The sequence below is a fragment of the Athene cunicularia genome (assembly GCF_003259725.1).
Source record: "Athene cunicularia isolate RWA chromosome 3 unlocalized genomic scaffold, athCun1 chr3_part1, whole genome shotgun sequence".
Lineage (NCBI taxonomy): Eukaryota > Metazoa > Chordata > Aves > Strigiformes > Strigidae > Athene > Athene cunicularia.
The window spans coordinates 99,399,071-99,417,546 of record NW_020799097.1 but is presented as its reverse complement, the minus strand read 5'-3'; the positions used below and the strand labels follow the sequence as shown (position 1 = coordinate 99,417,546).

Here is an 18,476-nt window from a genome sequence, read left to right as displayed (position 1 = left end):
TTTTTTTTTTTTTTTTTTCCCCCTGAAGGTGAGAGGTAAAGGAGGTTTCTTCAGCTTTCTCCCCCTTTCCGAGAACGCTTTTTACCACAACTCGTTCTTGCCAAGAATACTCCTGTTCCACCCCCAACTGTATAGAGGTGATTACATGGAATATTTCTTTTTTTTTGCCTGGAACCATTCAAAAATCCTTTGAAAAATAATTACACGTGAACCTAGTTTTCAATCTTCTCCCCCTTAAAAATACTTTTTTTTTTTCTTTTTTTAAATAAATTAAAAAAAAAAAGGTATACAAGCCTATTAGCAAAACCCAGCCAACTATATTTTACCGAAGTATAAAAATGTCTGGAAGTGTCATATAAACCCCTTTCTTCTTACACATCTACATAGCAGTTAAATGTCACAACACCAGTTCTGATCAGTACCAAACATTTAAGGGGGGTGTGTGTGTGTAAACAAGTACTAATTCATGCACTAAGCCATCTTAATACACACATCCAGGTAGGCAGTAACCTTAAATTAAGCTCCGTGCAAGTCAAATGCTAACAGCAGGAACCTGAAACCAGCATAGATCACAAGCTATATCAAATGTATATTTTTTTATTTTGTTACTTCCTCTGCCACCTAAAATTACAGTCTGCTTTTTACACTAAAGCACCTAAAATATTTACAACCATCTTCTAATAAAATAACAGTTAAATATTGAAAATAAGATTTTTCTCAAAATATGTTTTCTATATGTACATGTTTTATCAAAGAAGACTAAGTTCAACAGTGAACAGTTTTCCATCAACCATCAGCAAAAAAACAAGTTTTCTGAAATAAAACTATGTCCGACTTATGTACAAATAGGCAGAACAGCATCTGTTTAACATTAGCCAATGCAACACTTAATAATAATAATGAAGTCAATGTTCGAGGCCTTAATCGTGTACTGCTTAAATGTGCATTTCTTTTTTTCCTTTATGAATAACTTCTTTGGTTATGGTTGTTCTGTTATCTTCTTGGCTGTACAATAAAACAGCACCCCATTTACATTACAGAACCAGGCATATATATGTATGTGTATATATATTCATATATACTAAGTTTAGCACAGATACCTGTCCAGTTGTTGCTAGTAAAGTTCCACTGTAGATTCTTTAACACAAAGCTGCTCTTCAGAATCAAGCCCACACGTTTCCACTATCTTTCACTCCATTCTTCCAGCAGAACTTTGACTTCAATTATCACCTCGCTTAAACACTCCATTTTTTTCCCCACCATTAACAAGGGAATCTGAAAACATGTTTCTATTTACCAGTGTAGTAGCCCTTCCCAAAGATCCTTAAAAGTTCAAAATGATCCAGTGTGGAAGAGAGACTAGACTCTGCCAGGTTGTTTCTAACACTGGCTCCTAAAATCCAACACAAGTTACCGCTCACAAAAGCCTCCACTTTGCAAACCACTAAGACTTGCACAAGCATCATCAGTGGATCTAGTTGGCTGCATACAGCTAAACACCCAGTCTTCAGAACCCGGCTTATGTGGTCCCTGTAAAAGTAACATGTCACAGCATGGACAAGAACTGCTGAGGAGTCTCCCAACTGGCAGTTTGGGAAAGAAAAGTAAAGGTGGCTGCTGCCTGATCGCCTGAAACTCACAGGTACAGTAATTGAGAACATCATCCCTTATGTAGGCAAGAGGGAGTGAAATTCCACCCACTAGTCAAAATCAACTAAGAAAACCTTTGGAACAACCTCAAAAAACACTAAAACAAGACACATACACAGGAACTTCACTAATAGGAAACTGAGAAGGAATTTCCATTCTCCTGAAGGGTTGTTCTTTAGTATCAGAACATTTGACCTTAAGTAAAAAGTTCAGGTCATTTGGCTTCACATACGTGGCTTTGACAGAGAAGGCACCTCTCTGCCGATGAGTCCCACTGGTTTAGAACTTGTGTGGTCCAGTACTCCAGTACAAAAGTGCCATGATTTACCCTCATTTTGCATAGTTATACAAGGAAGACAGTAGAAGGTAAGATCCACTATCTCTCAGATTCTGCTTAAGATGTTAGGAACATGACAAAAAAACCCCACTAAAATAAAACCCAACCCATAAAAAAATCTCAAACAACTCTGAAATCTGGAAGATCTAAAATCAGTCTTATAAAATACTTTTTATAAAGTTAGCAATACTCTTCTACTGTGCAAAATTCACAAGAAAACCAGTGCTGCTACCTGTGAAAGCTCTAAAATCAGTATTCATATTCTGTAATTAAAGCTCCACTCAACCTAATGCCAAGTCATCCTTAATTCTTTAATTCGTCAATTCTTTTGAGATCCTGTTTATTGAGAGAACCAAATCTAATTTTATATAAATGGTGTTAGACATCCAGCATGTAGATCTGAACCTAAAGGAGGAGAAACAGTAATTTAACAGCAATGTCAACTCACCTTTGGAGTATGTTTTACTAAATAACATTTGAATTCGATGTAACGAGGAGGACTGAAAACGGCACCAGAATAACATTTCACGCCTACAAGTAATAACTAACATGTGCTGAAGGCATATACTCCCTCAGTCTCTGTTCCACGGGCAAGAACATCTCCCTGTATTTGCCTGGTGGGAGAGCAAGCTCCTGCATTGCTCAAGCATACACTCTCCTAAAAACACTGAGATGGCTATTCAACAGTGTGATTTATTGTCACAGCAAAATATATTTCCAGTGCAATCTGATTACCAAGGTGGTGTTCCTGATTCAGTGTTCCCATCAGATGATGTGAACTACAGTACAATCATCTCCTTTCTTCAACCCTTGAATTAGGTCATTTAAAAATCAGCAGATCAAAACCTTGCTAAAATGGAAGCTCTAAAACATACAGTGTAACCAATGCTTTTACAAACTGCCCAACATGTATGCATTAAGGCAAGACAGAACTGAAAAAGTACTGCAATACTACAGATGATACAGTCACTCCTGTAACTATTTCACAGTTAAATCAGATTTTTTTTTTTTCCTCCACCTCCCTTAAAATGACAGCACAAAGACAAAGAACGTAATCATCTCCTTGACAGAGATGACATTCAGTCTCTAGAAGATGCTGGAAGTGATCCAGTACAGGCAAAAAAAAAAGTTCCATCAGAAGTGTGTGAAGATCACTCTTGTAATTAGGCTAAAATGAAACTTTGAAGAGTTAAAGACTAAAGATCCTACCAGGATCATCTGGAGGGAAGTGATAGCAGAACCATGAACTTCTGTAATTAGTAGCCTTGGAAGTTATCAGCAAAATGAGCTCAGATAAAAACACCTTATAAGAATATTTGTACCAATTATTTATTTTTTCCCCCAAAACACAAATTAATTAAAAAAAGGGAAAAAAGCAGATTTCTTTCTTTTTCTAGACCTGGATAGAAGAATTATCATTTTAAACAGGTAGCTTACAATCAGTGGGGAATAAACGAGCAGTCCAGGTTTCCTGACTGATCCATTCAGGGTGCGCTCAGTAGCTGTCTTTATCAAACAACTTTATTTACAACTCAGCATCATCCTGCAGTAAATCTGCATCTTCATCATCCAATAAAAGGTCAGCATCCATGACTTCATTCTCTTCCATGACATCACCCAGCTCCTGAACAACATCGTCATCAATGTCACCAACATTTTCAACATGTTTAACCAAACTCATGTGATCCAGAGGGATCAAACTATGTCCAACTGGCCCAGTAGTTCTCGCAATGGTGGCTGCCATTTCTGCTGCCACAGCAGCTTTCTGAGCCTTCTGCCTTTGCTGTTCTTCATGTTGTCTGTGAGTCTTCATATGAGCATTGCGGCTTTTGATTTTGAAAAATACCCTAAATTTTAAAGGGAAAAAAAAATCAGATAAAAATGCATTGCTTTTGATGAAGTGAGCCAAAAAAGACTCAACAACCTATCAGTACATTTGCTTCCTTGTCCTGAAATAGAAGTCAGTGAAGTCTGCAATGCCACAGTGAGAATTTCAGGGACAGACTAACAGATTTATACATCCTGACAGTATCAAAATGGCCTACTCAGACTCTGCCAGAGGTATTTTGTAGCTCCCACAGTTGCTTCAGTATCTCTGCACATCCTAATTCTCCTGTACTTAGTTTCACTACAACCTTGCACAACAGGGAAAAGGTGAAGGAATTCCATGTTAGGATGGACAAACTCAAGCACAGAAACAGAGGAAGTTGCCAACTGTCACATGCAAGTCTGTGATGAAGCAGGAAGCTGGACTGTCAGATGTAGGAATTCTAGCAGGTAAATGGATTTGGGAAAACTGGAATAAATACTGCAGGGGAAATACCCAAAACATCATGCAAACCAATCTCTGAAGGTCCTGGTAGGAGGACATGTCATCTAAAGGGAAAACTCTTCTGAGACCATCAGAGCAAATTAAGAGTTTGCCACAACTCTATTCATCTGGAATACAAATAGACAGGTGTGATGCAATACTGCAGTCATATTCACTTACTTGCCACACTCCTTGCAAGGAAAAATTGTTGTTGGGTCTGTCTCGCCGCTTGTTGTGCTGTGGGCAGGTGAACTCTTGATGGAGCAGTATCCGCTCTGCGTACCAGATTTCTGCTTAGTGCCTGGAATGGTGCATCGTGTTTTTGTCACCTGATTCGTACCTCCATGAATGCGAGCATGGCCATTTAGCGCTTGTCGGGAACTGAACACCTGATGGGAAATGGGGTGGAGGGAAGGAAAAAAATAAGAACCAAGAAATACTGCACTGGAACAGGAATTGCAGAAAGAAGTATGCTGAATGTGTTTTACAACAGAACAACTGTCTAATATGCACAATCTACTTGGTCAAATGCTGCTTGCTCTCAGTTATATCCCATTAGCGTCAAAGAAACTTAGTCATAATAAAACAAACCTGTGAGCTAGCCTGTTACTATAGTTGTATAACAAAAAGGTAACCAAAGCTGTTACCATATAGTATTTCTAATTGATACAACATTTCAGAATTCGGTTTTACATATAGATCAGCATATTGCCTGTGTTTTGTGAGGTGGCAACAAAACCTCACCTTTGAGAGGTGGCAAGGAAAGTAATTTGTCCAAAGATATCTAGCAGATATCACTAGATATCTAGGAGATATCACAAGCCAGGAATAGCCTAAAACCCTGACTTCCAAAATCACGACTCACTAGCATACAACCCCCCCCTTGCTATTAAAGATACCAAACACACACATACAGCGCCACAGTTTGGCATTTCACAAATGAAGGAGGACGAAGAAAGTGAAAGACTCTGAAGAGCAGGCAGATCTATAGGTCCAACAAGGGGGATAGCTGGTGGGTCAGGAGACTTCTGCATTTCCCTTTCTTCCTTTCTGTCTTCTTCAATCTCCTCATCTTCTTCTAACACTTCCTCTTCTCCACTTGTCTGAAATAGAACATTTAAGACATACTAGAAATATGGTCAAAGACAGTCAGTACTGGATAGCAGGACATAGACAGTACTGGAACAGCATGCCACTTAGTCAAGTCTGCTTCCAGGTTTCAGTATTTTTCCCCCATCCTGAATGAACTTCTGGGTCTTGCTGGAACTACTATGCCTTAATAAAAAAAGCTAAAGCTTCACTGCAGAGCTCAAAACAACCCCCGCTCTGTATTGCAGAGCTGTGGCTCCAAGAATCTACAGATGGCAAGGTGCAATACTCTTCCCCAGCTGTTAGAATAGCGATGTACACTCTATTCACAGTCAAATTAAATGACTTATTTAAAAAAACCCAAACAAACAAAAAAACAAAAAATGCCCACATGTCCTAAGACTACTCGGACTACTGGTAATACAGACCTTGCACACAAAGAACTGCATTGCCAGTCTATGTAAATTGTATTTGTACTAAAATATTAGAGCAGCCTTTAGGAACACACAGGCACAGGCATAATTTTCAGACATTTACCTGCTTCATTAGTAGCAAAAGCCAGACTATGGTTAGACTTAGACAACGCACTAATCAAAACACTTTTATTCCATTACAATCCAGGAACACAAAATCTTGGTGTAGCTGAGGTCACAGAATGCTCATCCAGAATATAATTTAGTTACGGAATGATTTTGGTTGGAAGAGACCTATGTCATCTAGTTCAACCTCCTCCTCAAAACAGGACAAAAATAAAAATTATAGTGTTAAACTTTCTCATATTCCTTTAGACTTACCAGGCATTCCTCTCTTTTTTTCTCTAAACGTGTTCTGTGTTTCCGTCCCAAACGCAAGATTTTCTTCCAGGTATAGTAGTATTCCACACATTGTGCAACCGTCTTAGACTTAACCTGTAGTTAAGTAATTGCAGAAATAGTCCAATCTCAATTTTTTTGCTTTCATTCAACATAATTTTAATACATTCCAAGAGGCAGGCTTTATTTCTCAAACATTCAGATGGAGGAAAAGAAAGACAGAAAGACTACGACAGAAATGCTTTTGTAAAATTGAGGGGTTTTAGTTATTGTGTTTTAGTCAAATCTGTGTTGACTATATCAGCTTCAGTACAATTCTCTGGGACTCTCTAGAGTCTAGTCAGAAAATGACTGAGAAAATACTTTTGTAGCTCAAGTGTACGATACCACCAAGAGATCTAGGAATTAAGATTTGGTTCCCATAAACCCAGATGTTTTTCAACATTTGAGCTAAGGTATTCTGCCCTGAGATGCTACAAAGCAGAAAAGACAAGGTGCATACAAAACATGAAAATTAGGCCCAAACATGTTCTGTCTTTATTAACAGGTTTCAACACTTTCTGGCACAAGACTCAACGCTAGTGACTCAGGTACCTTTTAACAAACTGCCAGAGAACAACCAGAGGATAGCAGGGTATCGTACCACACATGGAATGACATGACTTAGATTCCAGGTGTGAAAAGTTCTACATTTTATAATACTAAGAGGAACTGATTTTATTTATTACCACTCCTATCGGTGTTCTTGTAACCACTGCTGGCTCTATACCTGCAATAAGCTGATCTGGCACTGGAGGGAAGATGATGGGGAATGGAGAAAAAGAGATTAACAGAACAGAAATAACTTTACCATTTTCTGTACAAATATGAAATCTTTGCTGTAGGTGGACAGTGCCTCTTTGAACAGCCTCCTTTCTTGATGTGTCCATTTGTCAGACCCTTAAAAAAAGAATAAATTCATTATAAATGCTAAAAACCTACTACCTTTATGTTACTGTAGTATCTGAAACAAAAAGTGGGAAACCTCTAGCACATGCTAGTGATTGCTGCTACCCAAATACAAGTATGGCTGTACTGACTCAGACCTCAAGTCCATCTAACCAGTATTCAGTCTCCAGCAGTGGTCACAGGCAGTTGCCCAGGAAACTGCCTGTGATCAGGGCAAGCAAATTCAATGCCTCTCCCTAATTTTTCCTAACCTCTGACCACTTTCGGCACAGGGGATTTCCTGAATCTGTTGAAATTTGCTTATTTAGTAACTATCCTTGTGAGTGCTGACCAACTCTTCCTTCCAACCAGTTAAACTTCTTGCACACAAAACATGCTCTGCTGAGGAGTTTTCACAGATCAGTAGGCCCTCTGCATGAAGAACCACCTCCTTTTCTTTGTTTCCGGGCTCACAGTAGCTTCCCTGGATGACCCTTTGTTCTTCAAGTGGAAAAGAAAGTGAATCCAATCTCAACCATCATCTCCATGCTATTCGGGATTCAATGTCCTTTTTGTCACTCCCACACCTTTGGTCATTACTGGTGTCCCTCTCTGAACATTTTCCAATACTAAAACATTCCTATAGGGATGAAGGGACCAGAAATGCACAGTGGTCAACATATAAGCAATTCACAGACTCGCAAAGTGGCATCACCATGTTCACTATCCTCTTCACATTTGACTTGGGTTTTTTTAGCTGTCGTAAAATACAGAGCTGATGCTTTCACAGAACTAGCATTATAATCCCAAGGTCTTGTTCTAATTGAGAAGTAACAGTATTGTATTGCTTATTCCTATATATGCCATTTTACATTCAGGTACACAGAAGTTCATAATTTTGTTCTCCGGACAATTCCTATAAGGTCCTTTTGCAGGTCTTCACTTGTATGGCTTGAGGTAAGACACACAAGTCCTCTGTGACAGAGGTCACAAGTAGAGATTGTAGCAACGTGCAGTGAGCACAAAGTGCTTTCTGGTCATTTAATGGAAGCTGTATATAAAACTTTCAAATATTGTTATTCTGTGTTTGCTTCACCAGCCTAACTGGCCATGAAAACGTAAAATCAACATTTAAATTGAAATGAATTTGTGCTTCCTCGGTATTAGTCAAACAGAAGGAACAGAGGATTGCTCTACTGCATCAAAGCAGTGTTCTGTTTGTAAGAGTGGGCAGCATTACATACATTAAAGGAAGGATATGCAAGAAGCCATAAAGCAGATGCCTTTGAAATGACTTACATTATAAGAAGATTCTCCTTCAGTCTGAGAGTTTCTGAAATATCTAAAACTTTTATCGAAAGAAACCCCTAATATTCCTGTCAATGTTACCATTCTCCATAGCAATTCTTGCCTCTGCACTGAATTCAATTAACTTGGGTTTGGCACCATGCATGATATTGAACTCTAAAGGTTACTTACGTCTATAAAAAAATATATAGATCTTTTTATTAACTGCAAGTGTTTTGCTTTTCAGTGTCAACTCCCAGGCTCACGAGCTTAGAGCAGGTATCTCACTGCTCCTCCATGTGCTGAAAACCACAAAATTAACTTTTCTGCAGCCTGTTTTCTGCAGGCTTTTCCAGTGCTTGATATAAGCATGCTTTAGTTATTTCCACAGAGACTTACACTAAAGCTCTCTTAAGCATCAGAGAAAGGCACTGGCTTCAAGCCACAAGTTTTATTTATTCTGTTATCACCCCAAAGATCTTTTTGCTGACACACTGCCTTGCCATCGTTCCCACCCTGAACCAGCGTCATTCCCTTCTTACACAACTTGCCAGTCATTTGCATTTAGCTTCCCTTTGGGCAGGGGTAAATGAACTGATTCAGTCCAGGGGCCAAAATATAACTTTAAAAAGCATGACAACACCAAAGAAGAGATTTTAGTTTTTGACAAACCTATCTAGTCATGCTCTCCTGCCTCCACCCCACCCTTCTGGGAAGAAAAAAAATATAGACTCACTTCCATGAAGTAATTTTATTGTACACCTACGGAGGATTCAGGCCTTACAGAGTTTCCCCCAATAGCTGTGGTATTAGCAGAGACCCTTGTAAGATTATGCGAGTTAATTGAAAGTAACCTAATTAATAGAATAAATCCTGTGTAGGAAAAGAAACAGAAGAAAAGCTGTTTTTAACTCTGGTTGCTGGGAAACCGCTTTTGCTCTTGTTAGCTTGAGGGAGATATAGAGAACGTGTATAGAGAGAGATCTGCAATGCAGCAAGAAGGAATTTTGGACTTTGGAATACAGATACAATTTTAAAGCTGATCTTTACATTTAGACATTTATTCTACATTTTGTTTTACCTGCCATATTATTTATGCACTGATTAACTGACAATAAATATCTTCTACAAATGTGGGGGCTTTGGGCCCAACCTGTGGGTTTCAAGGGGGCTACACCTACACCCAGGGAGCCCCCCTGAGCAGTGAGTGGCTCAAATCCATTACATAATGCCTATGCTGGGTCTGATCCACACCTATCAGAGTCCATACAAGAAGTTTCCAGACTGCCCAAATCACGTTATTTTGGAGACCCTCTCTCTTACAATTCTCACTGCAGCAGACCTTCAGACCTCAGAAATTCCACTGTTCAAATGAAAACAATACAAGTGTTTCCAGCAGCGCTCCTCTTGTATTAGCTATGTGTTCCCCCTCTTTTCCCCAAAGCACCATTCTGACAGATGGCAAAGTCCTGGGACAGAAATATTAGGTTGTTGTTCCAAGCAGCCCTGGGTCAGCATGCCCAGCTCTCTTGGCACACAACAGAAAAGCCTCAAGTTTTACAACTTGCTTCCCTCACAAGCCAACAGATTTCAAACATGAGTTATTTGCTTGTGCCTTCATTCAAAGGCAATGCTACAGATTAGTTTAGATATTTATTGTTTGTGGTATCAGTTAATTCTCATGAGCCAGTGCCATGCTCTGTTTCAGTCTATTCCACCTTTAAATGTGGCGGTGCCTGAAAGCTGTGATTTCTGAGTGTGGAGCAGAATGCCCAGAGGGTTAACCCAAACAAATGCCATTTGAAGTTGTATTAAGCTATTTGTGCACTAGATTGTGAGAAATTTCCATATGCCTCAAGTGGCTGATTATCAACCACAAATAAGCTATTACTCAAGAGCTGCTGCATGGTGCTAGAGCATCGCTGCCAATATAAGTTGCAATCACATGTTGCCTTCAAGAGCATCAGTAAATAATGCTTTGTCTTGTTATTTCATGGTACTTAAATCCAGACTGGTGAGCTTTAGTTTCATGCTGTGATAAGCAGAATCAAACTTCCTTTCCTGCTTAAGAAATAGGGATACACTGATGTCCACAGGTCTCAGTGTTAGTTAACAAGAATCAGTGTCATCTCACATGAAAGACTAAACAAAACAGTCTCTCCTGGCTCCTCTCTGCATCACAATAAAACACTTTCTGAAATTACTGTGAAGTTGCTTCAGTGAAGACTGTTCCTCCTCCTCTGCCACACAGGCAGAAATTTCTTATCTGCTCTGCTAATTAGATCGTTCACTGAGGATGAGGCTGCTGGGATATCTCCTCATCTTCCAGCTCTCCTGCCCTGCACTGTCTCACACATATGATCTAGTGTCTTCTCTTCAGGTCAAAGTTCCTGGCCAACATCCTCCTTCTCCATCCACCCCCATGTCCACCCTTTGGACTGCAACAGAGCTGTTATCAACGGCACTAAGCATCTCCACCAGACAAGACTCAAAACCTGATCTTCACATTTATTCACTCTTGTTATCAGCTGCCATCAAACATGTTTCTGTTCTTGTTCTCAGGCCAAGGGGTTAAGGAGTTGCTTACAAAAGAGTCCCTGTTACTTGGGAGTCTTTCCAGTGAACTGCTACAGCCAGGAAGTAGCTCGCTCCTAGTACTTACATCGCACAAGGACTGTAACTGGAAATGAGTAGATGACCCCAGACACTGTGACTGACTGACCACCAGAAGATTCTTGGCTTGTTTCCTGTTGAGCCTAAACTAGTAATAAAGTCTTGAATCTCTTACGTAAAACCCCATTCTGTGTGTTCAAGCAGTTGTTACCCACTACGATGCATTAAGCAATAACATCAAGGGCTGCAGAGAAGAGACATTTGCTACCTATGCTTAGGTGACATAACTTGTCTAATGGCTTAACACCACCTTCCTATTTCACAGGGCACTTCTGCTTCCTCACCAAAATGAGTTTTTGCTGTGTTCGTTAATGAAGTCATCATCCCAGACCTGTTTCTTTTTGGCTAGATCCATGCAAAGAGCTCTGCATTCAGTACTAAGACACTAAGACACTAGTGAGAGTTACAACACTACTTCTTTGGAAGGATGCTTATGATTATCATATTCATTTATCATGCGCCATCACCTCAGAAAAGGAATGCATGATGACAGACATTTACATACCAGAAAATGAAGACCTTACTGCTAGTAAATTATAATCTACGATAGCAGCAGTTTTAAAAGGAGATCAACAAATTAAATTTTCTCTTAAGAGAGGAAAAAAATTACTCAAGGCAGTTTTGAATCTGTAGAACCCCACACAGCAACATGGATGCAAAGTTTCTGTACATTGTCAGTCTGGCAAAAAACTGCCAAACTTTTAACAAAAGTCTCTGGAAGTACCACTCGAGACATCACCTCTATTAGATGCTGCCATCCCTGCAACAGACAGCAGAGAGTGCAGCGCGATCCCACGCTCCAGCCTGGGATGCCAGCCTTGGACTCTAGATACCAACAGATATCAGAGATCACAAGGAAACCTACCCGCGTAGTGGTAATTTGCCAAAGGATGACACTTCAATCTCACTGGCTTTCTCAACAGCAGCTTCTCAAGAGCAACCTAAATGAAAAAGCACGAAAAACAGAATTAGCAAATGCAGTCAGCTACTGCATTTAGGAGACTATTTGGTACAAGGATATGAATTAATTTGCTCTCTTTTTTCTTTTCTGTCATAGGAAATCACATCAAATTACTCCAAGGCCCATTAACACTGTACCTAATGCACACCTGTCCTGCTTTAATTAGCACAAATGTGGCTATTACTTAGCAACTTCCAGCTCTTCACTCCCTTCTGCTTGCCACATACAAATATGTTTATAGTGTTTGATTTCATAGTGTTAATTAATACTAATATTTAATGGTTGGTTTGACAGCATTAATATTTATAGCGTGAAGTCTTTTAAAATATCTGTTTAGGTCAACATCTGTCAGGAATGACAGCAAGTATAGTTAATCCTCCTTTGGATCAGGGAGACAGATGATTTGTGGATCCCTAAAATTTTCCCCCTGACAATGCAGAACCCCCCCGGATAGAAAATTTCGCATCCTGACAGTAAGTTTCGTCACATGTCTCAGACCCCTCAGATACAGCTAACAGAGCCTAAGGAAACTGGGACACAAGCTAAAACACACTGTATTAGACAACCCTGTGAGATTCGTTCCAGCCCTGTGTTCTGTCACGTTTTGTTTTAAATTGGCTTTCCAGGAACTGGTGCAGGGCCTTGTCTTTCCCTAATACTGGGCAAAATGGACGTTTTGCCCTACTTAATAGCATTCTCGTCACTAAACTAATGCAAATATTTGAAATGCATTATTTATATGAGAACTGTGTGCAATTACCTCACAGTTCTGAGCAAGTAAGTGGATGTGACTGCTGCTACAAAAAAGGGTTTTTATAAGGGCTAGAAGAGGGCTAAGTTTTCTGTGACCAAATATAAAGCTTGTGAAATATCAGGGCTGGAGCAAGCACTGGGAGACATTCAAAGCCCCAAGGCTATAAAGTAAGTAATCTTATCTATATGAAATATACAGTAAGCCTTCAGAGAAGCACTGCTTTGAAATTTAAATTTATTAAAGAATGAAAGGGAAAAGTCATTCCCAAAAAATGTTACAGGATGTTTAAAGCATCACTGCAAATCAATCAGAAATCTCTTTTTTATATAACCATATCTAAATCCATTTAATAAAGCATGCTAATTTATCTGCAGAAGAGGATCATATCTCCCTTTTCAGTTTCTTATCTTACCATAATATCTCCTTTCGCTTCAAAGAGAGAGTGCAAAGCATATTCTGAGTTAGTTCCTCCACCAGGTAACACACTGGAACAGCTCATGTTTAAAAGGTCTTCCACTGTCAGAAACAAGTTATCCTGTCAGTCAAACATCCAGAGCCAAGGATTCTGTAATGCCACTCAAAGACACTGTAGTTTGGGGCAGTAGCTTTCATACTCTCCCTCCCCAGCACCTCACCTCCTGGTTTTAGGATCACTCACCAAAAAGGGGATGTGATGGGATTTGCAGAGCACATCCTTGGTATGGGACAGGCTACTGCAGAGCCAAAAGCAGAAATCTGGCTGTGAGGCAGTGGCTTGCACAAGTCAATGATGTTGCTGTGCCAAGAAGGCTCCAGCCAACACAGAGAAACAGAAATGAACCGTGCTGGAATCAGGAACAAACTTTGCTCAGGACTGGTAGGAGCCACTGAGCCCATCACATTTCCTCTCAGTTATGGTCACAGGACAGGCCCAGGAACCATCAACTGCCTCTCATCTGTGACCTCTGACCTTACCAGGTAGTTCAGTATCACCCCCCCAAAAACCCACTTCCCAGCAAAACCACTTCACATCTTTACCTCTCGGCTGCTAGAAAGCAGTTCACCCAGACTTCACTTGAAGTACCACTATATAATGTTGTTACTTTGAACCCGTAATATGCAGTTCTGGTCTCTTGCTCTGCGTCCTCAGTAACTAATTCTCTCTCTTGAATGTTTTGTACAGTATACACATAAGAAATCAATGTGAAATTCAACAGGCACAGGCTGATGTATGAAATTCTAAAACAGCAAGTCATTGTACCTCTTTGTTGGAAGACTTTGTTCTCCAGTTCCGGCCATGGTTTCCAAACCAAAGTAGCCTTGTGTACATCCTTCTCCATTAGCATTCTGTCCTGCAGCTCAGGAATATCAGCCTGAAACCTGGACCCGATATTGATTCGTCTATGAAGAAAAATAGATAAGTATTCAACTACACAATATGCAGAAAAAACAGAAGTCACATTAGTGTTCAATGCTTGTTTCCAGCAAAACTTTTATTACACTGGAGCAGCAGGAAATTGTGTCAGATTGCTTTACGCAATGCTTTACTCTCAGTGGGATAAGTGTCTTGAATATTTGAGAGAACCAATCTCTTGGGAGGAAACAAAAATTTCAATACACAATTTAAACTGTATCAAGACATCGTACCTTATGGAGAGGCCAAGCTAGCCTGTATGTGTGCTAACGAGCAAAGAGGCTAGATGCCAGAAACAGTAAGTTTCTATTCTATAACGAAAGGCACTCTTCAGCAGAGAGCAGAAAGAGATGTTATTGCTGAGGGATAACCCTGTTTGCAGCCTGGAACTTATCAGGTAACACCTCCCCAAAGCTCCACAGTTTTTATATGTGTGTGTATGTGTGTGTATATATATATATATATATACACACACACACACACACACACACGTAAAAGCAAAAGTATTGGATCAGCATATGTTTTCCTCACAGCCCCTCTTCCCAGCCATCACAAACTCTTGATTCACCTTCAGTAGCTCTTACCAAGCCTCTCTTAGTATTTTTGAGCCATAACATCTCCTAGAGCCATTCTGCTCCCAATGTCCTCAGCCACCACTCAGAGCAACCTTAAATGCATCCAGTCCAACATGATTTCAGGCAGCTGAACACTATCTGCCCAGTACAAAGCACTTCAGACCACATGCTCTAGGCTGGAGCTAGTCTATGAAAGCAGTGACAAAAACAGTGTTTTTCTTACGGTTCAACAGTCTGTTCTCCAGGCCCGGGTGTCACTGGAATGACACTTCCATCAATACTATCTGAAACAGAGATTGAAGTTTGAGTTTAAAAAGGGCATTTTGGCAACAACCATATATCACTGCGATGCTCCACCTCCCAGGCTGCATTGCCATCTCCCTATTAACATCTACATTACTCCAAGTCTATTAAGTGAAAATTACCCTTCATCAATACTTAGACAGAAACAGTCTAAATTGTTATAGGTAACAAAAATGTTCTACCTTGCAGAGGTTTCTACTGCCCTGATCATCTATGATTAGTCACCTTGTCTTGTGAAGCACTGAACAACAAATACTTAAAATGAACCCCATGTCTCAAATCAGGTCTTTTCCCTGCACTTCAGAAGGCCCAGATGTAACAAGAGGGGATGGTGGTCCTAGAGGCAGACGACACTGAAAGGTCATAGCCTTACTCACTGGTTAGGCTCCTCTATTCACTTCATGCTTTAACACCACCTCTACAAAATCCACAGCAAAAACCCTGACAAAGATGGACTTTTCTTGTGAGGTAGCAGAACTAGCCATGCATGTGAGCACACAAAATTAATCAATGAGAGGACAGCGGTATTTACTACGTACTGCCACTCTGTCAATGTAATACTTACTAGACCGACACAGGAGCACCCGTGGAGTAGGTGTCAGTGGAGTAAGTGGCAGCTGGGTGTGCGAGGTGCTATGAGATGATGTGATAACACTGCTGAAGAGACCAGACCCTTGCCGAACTGGACTAAGCATCGGTGGCGGAGTGTAAGGGGGGAGCTCATGCGTCCGGTCTAGCAGATGATCTCCGAGGACACGGGGAGAGCGAAGCTGACTCTGGTACAGAGTGGCACCAGAGTGGGACATGCTGAAGTTGAAGGAAGGAGGAGGTATGAAGAGAGGTTCGGGTCTGTGCCGATACTTCTTCTTGTCCTGCAATGGTTTGAAGTTCTCCTCCAATTTTACAGCACTTTGATGAGGTTTTTTGCTAATTTCCTAAATGAAAACATGCACAACTTTAATGTTTAGGGATGCTTAAATGTGGTTTGCACACAGTCTCCTACAGCTTAGGGCAACAGCCACAGAAAAGCTGTTACCACTAGGCAGTTATTCAGGTACCACCATAATAAGCCTGGTCAGTACAGTATCTAGTGCTACATAGAAACCTCAGGGGAGTGAGAAAAACCAGGACAAATTATCCTCACCTCCCTCAGGAAGCCCTCTGGGTCAAGGTAGGGCTGAGCCACAGGCACAGGCATGGAGAGGCTGCTGCCAGCTTTTGAAGGTGCAGGGAATGGCTCTCCCAGGCCATGAGCCTCCCCACACCCTTCTCCAGCTCCACGTGAACACCCTGGGCACTTCTATTTGCACTGAACACATACAGGCTGTTGGGAGTTACTTCATTACCCCATCACAGTTTATTATAAACTTTATGTGAGATGTTTTCCAATGCATTTATTTTGTTTGACTAGGAAGGACTCATGAGCTCAGTTAAATTACTGCAGTACTCAGAAGCAGGAAAGGAAGAAAAATGTAATAAATTCAAATTCTTTGCCTCTTATCACTACATTCCCATCAGCTTGAGTACAGTCCAGCTGCAACAAATCTTGAACTTAACTCTCTCCTCTTTCCTTGGAGGGGGGGAAAAAAAAAAAAATAGTAGATGACCATTTGGAAAATTCACACACTGTAACATGCCTAGAATTGCACAGAATTCATGCAAAGCTGGAATCTGGATTTCTGGGGGGTGGGGGTGAGGTGGGAAGAAACAGGTTCTCAGGTTGTGCTTTAAGAACACACAGAAGCTGGTAAGTGAACACAGCATTAAATATACTGCTTTCAGGTGTTCAGATTATAGATCATCTTTAGGATAAACTTGGAAAGTGGAAGAAAAGTTCTGACAGATACGGTTACTCCAGAATGTCTGCATCATCTGGTAAATTCTACTACTACATAAAGTAAATTACTACAATGTATGTTTATACACCATACAGCTTTACACCATGGGTGGTTCTTGAGAATCACATTCACCCAATAAAAATCATGTTAAAGAAGCATTAGCACTGTCACCCTTTATCCCTTATGTTAATATGTTCCAGCTTGTGGAAATGTTTTTGATTACAAAGGTCCTGTCCTCTGTTAGATCATGGCTGTATCCTCTCCAACAGCTGTTGACATTTTTCTCTCCAAAAAAATTGAGTTTTGGACGAGTTTTTATTTGGCAGAAAAAAAAAAAGAAAAAAGCAGCTTCACAGATAATTTTGTTCATAATGGACATTCAGAAGAGTGATGGTTACCTGTAACCACAGATACAGTCCATCACAATAGTGAACATTTAGTGTTCAAAAGGAGAAAGGGGAAAAAAGCCTAAACTCAAGGGAGAGAAAAAAACCAAAAAACAAAAAACCCCACCCCAAAACCTAAAAAACCCCAGAAGTTCCAAGTCCTTGACTAAGGGCTCATTTTGTTCTGGTCTTTGAATGTGAAGGAGCTGGTAGTCCTTTCTCACTAGTGTAAAGTAAACTAACCAACGAAGGCAACATCTTAAAAGTCCTATACGCCTCCATCTCCTATGCTGCTTCACCTACAGTATACCTTAGCCTCAGTGTGGTTATACCAACATTACTTTCAAAAAAGATCACACTGAATATTAAAAGATGTCCATGGGCTCTCAATGCAGAATCACCCTAATACTTTTCTGAAGCTCCAAGAAGTGACTCCCCATTATCCAAGTCTCAATGCATCCTTGTGGGCCCTGCTGCCACACCATGACAGATCCGCTCTGGGTAGATCCTGATGGACCTCACTCGACTGGCTAGTTTCAGCTCACCATCCTATAGCCTGGCTGAATATTTAGTTTCCTTCTGCTGTTTGATTTTACTGGTTCCATGAGCTTTACGGGAGCTGCTCTGGACAGCTCATAGCACAATGCAAATAAATGCAACAGTTCCAGTTCTTTAGTACTGAAAGTCTCTAGTGGGACAACCTCTTCACAGAAAAGGGAACTGTAGATCTTTCAATCTCTGAGCGTTTCCAATGCTGCTGCTTATATAAAAGATAGGATCCAGAGAGGAAACTGCGCAAGTTTAGTTTGCTTGAGCAATAACAAAGAGTGCAAGCATAATTTTGAGTGAATGAATGTGCATTTAGCCAAACGCTGGCAGATTTAATCACAGTCACTTTACATACGTTGCAGAAATACACAAGCCCAAGCCACCTACTCTGGTGTCTCTAGAGAAGATCTCCCACTCAGAGCTCAAGGATTGAGAAAAGACTGTCCCTTTTCTCTCCAGAAACTAGAAATAGAAAAGAAAAATTGTACTGCTGAGTTAGAAGCTAAGTATTGTGAGATGCTGGCTTCCACAGTCAAGGAGATGTTTCTGTGTAAAACCTCTGTCTGAAAGTAAAAGAGTAAAAGATTTTATATATATCTTTAAAATTAGCGCATATGTCTGAGTGAACGGT

General features: G+C 40.4%; 2 protein-coding genes across 6 annotated transcripts in view; both read right to left on the bottom strand.

The window, feature by feature from the left end:
* MRPS10 (mitochondrial ribosomal protein S10) overlaps positions 1-2,626 on the bottom strand; it is a 9,257-nt gene extending 6,631 nt beyond the window's left edge. The window contains exon 1 of the mRNA XM_026844621.1: positions 2,537-2,626. Within this exon, the coding sequence (XP_026700422.1) occupies positions 2,537-2,626 (90 nt within the window). The remainder of the gene's footprint in view (positions 1-2,536) is intronic.
* Positions 2,627-3,298: 672 nt separating this feature from the next.
* TRERF1 (transcriptional regulating factor 1) overlaps positions 3,299-18,476 on the bottom strand; it is a 72,165-nt gene continuing 56,987 nt past the window's right edge. For all 5 annotated transcript variants that reach the window (XM_026845834.1, XM_026845837.1, XM_026845836.1 and 2 more), the window contains 10 exons: positions 15,638-16,007; positions 14,993-15,053; positions 14,042-14,181; positions 13,214-13,317; positions 11,952-12,027; positions 7,050-7,138; positions 6,182-6,295; positions 5,213-5,401; positions 4,479-4,687; positions 3,299-3,834 (listed from right to left, as the gene is read on the bottom strand). In XM_026845834.1, coding sequence (XP_026701635.1) covers positions 3,513-3,834; positions 4,479-4,687; positions 5,213-5,401; positions 6,182-6,295; positions 7,050-7,138; positions 11,952-12,027; positions 13,214-13,317; positions 14,042-14,181; positions 14,993-15,053; positions 15,638-16,007 — 1,674 coding nt within the window. In that variant the 3' untranslated portion in view covers positions 3,299-3,512. The remainder of the gene's footprint in view (positions 3,835-4,478; positions 4,688-5,212; positions 5,402-6,181; positions 6,296-7,049; positions 7,139-11,951; positions 12,028-13,213; positions 13,318-14,041; positions 14,182-14,992; positions 15,054-15,637; positions 16,008-18,476) is intronic.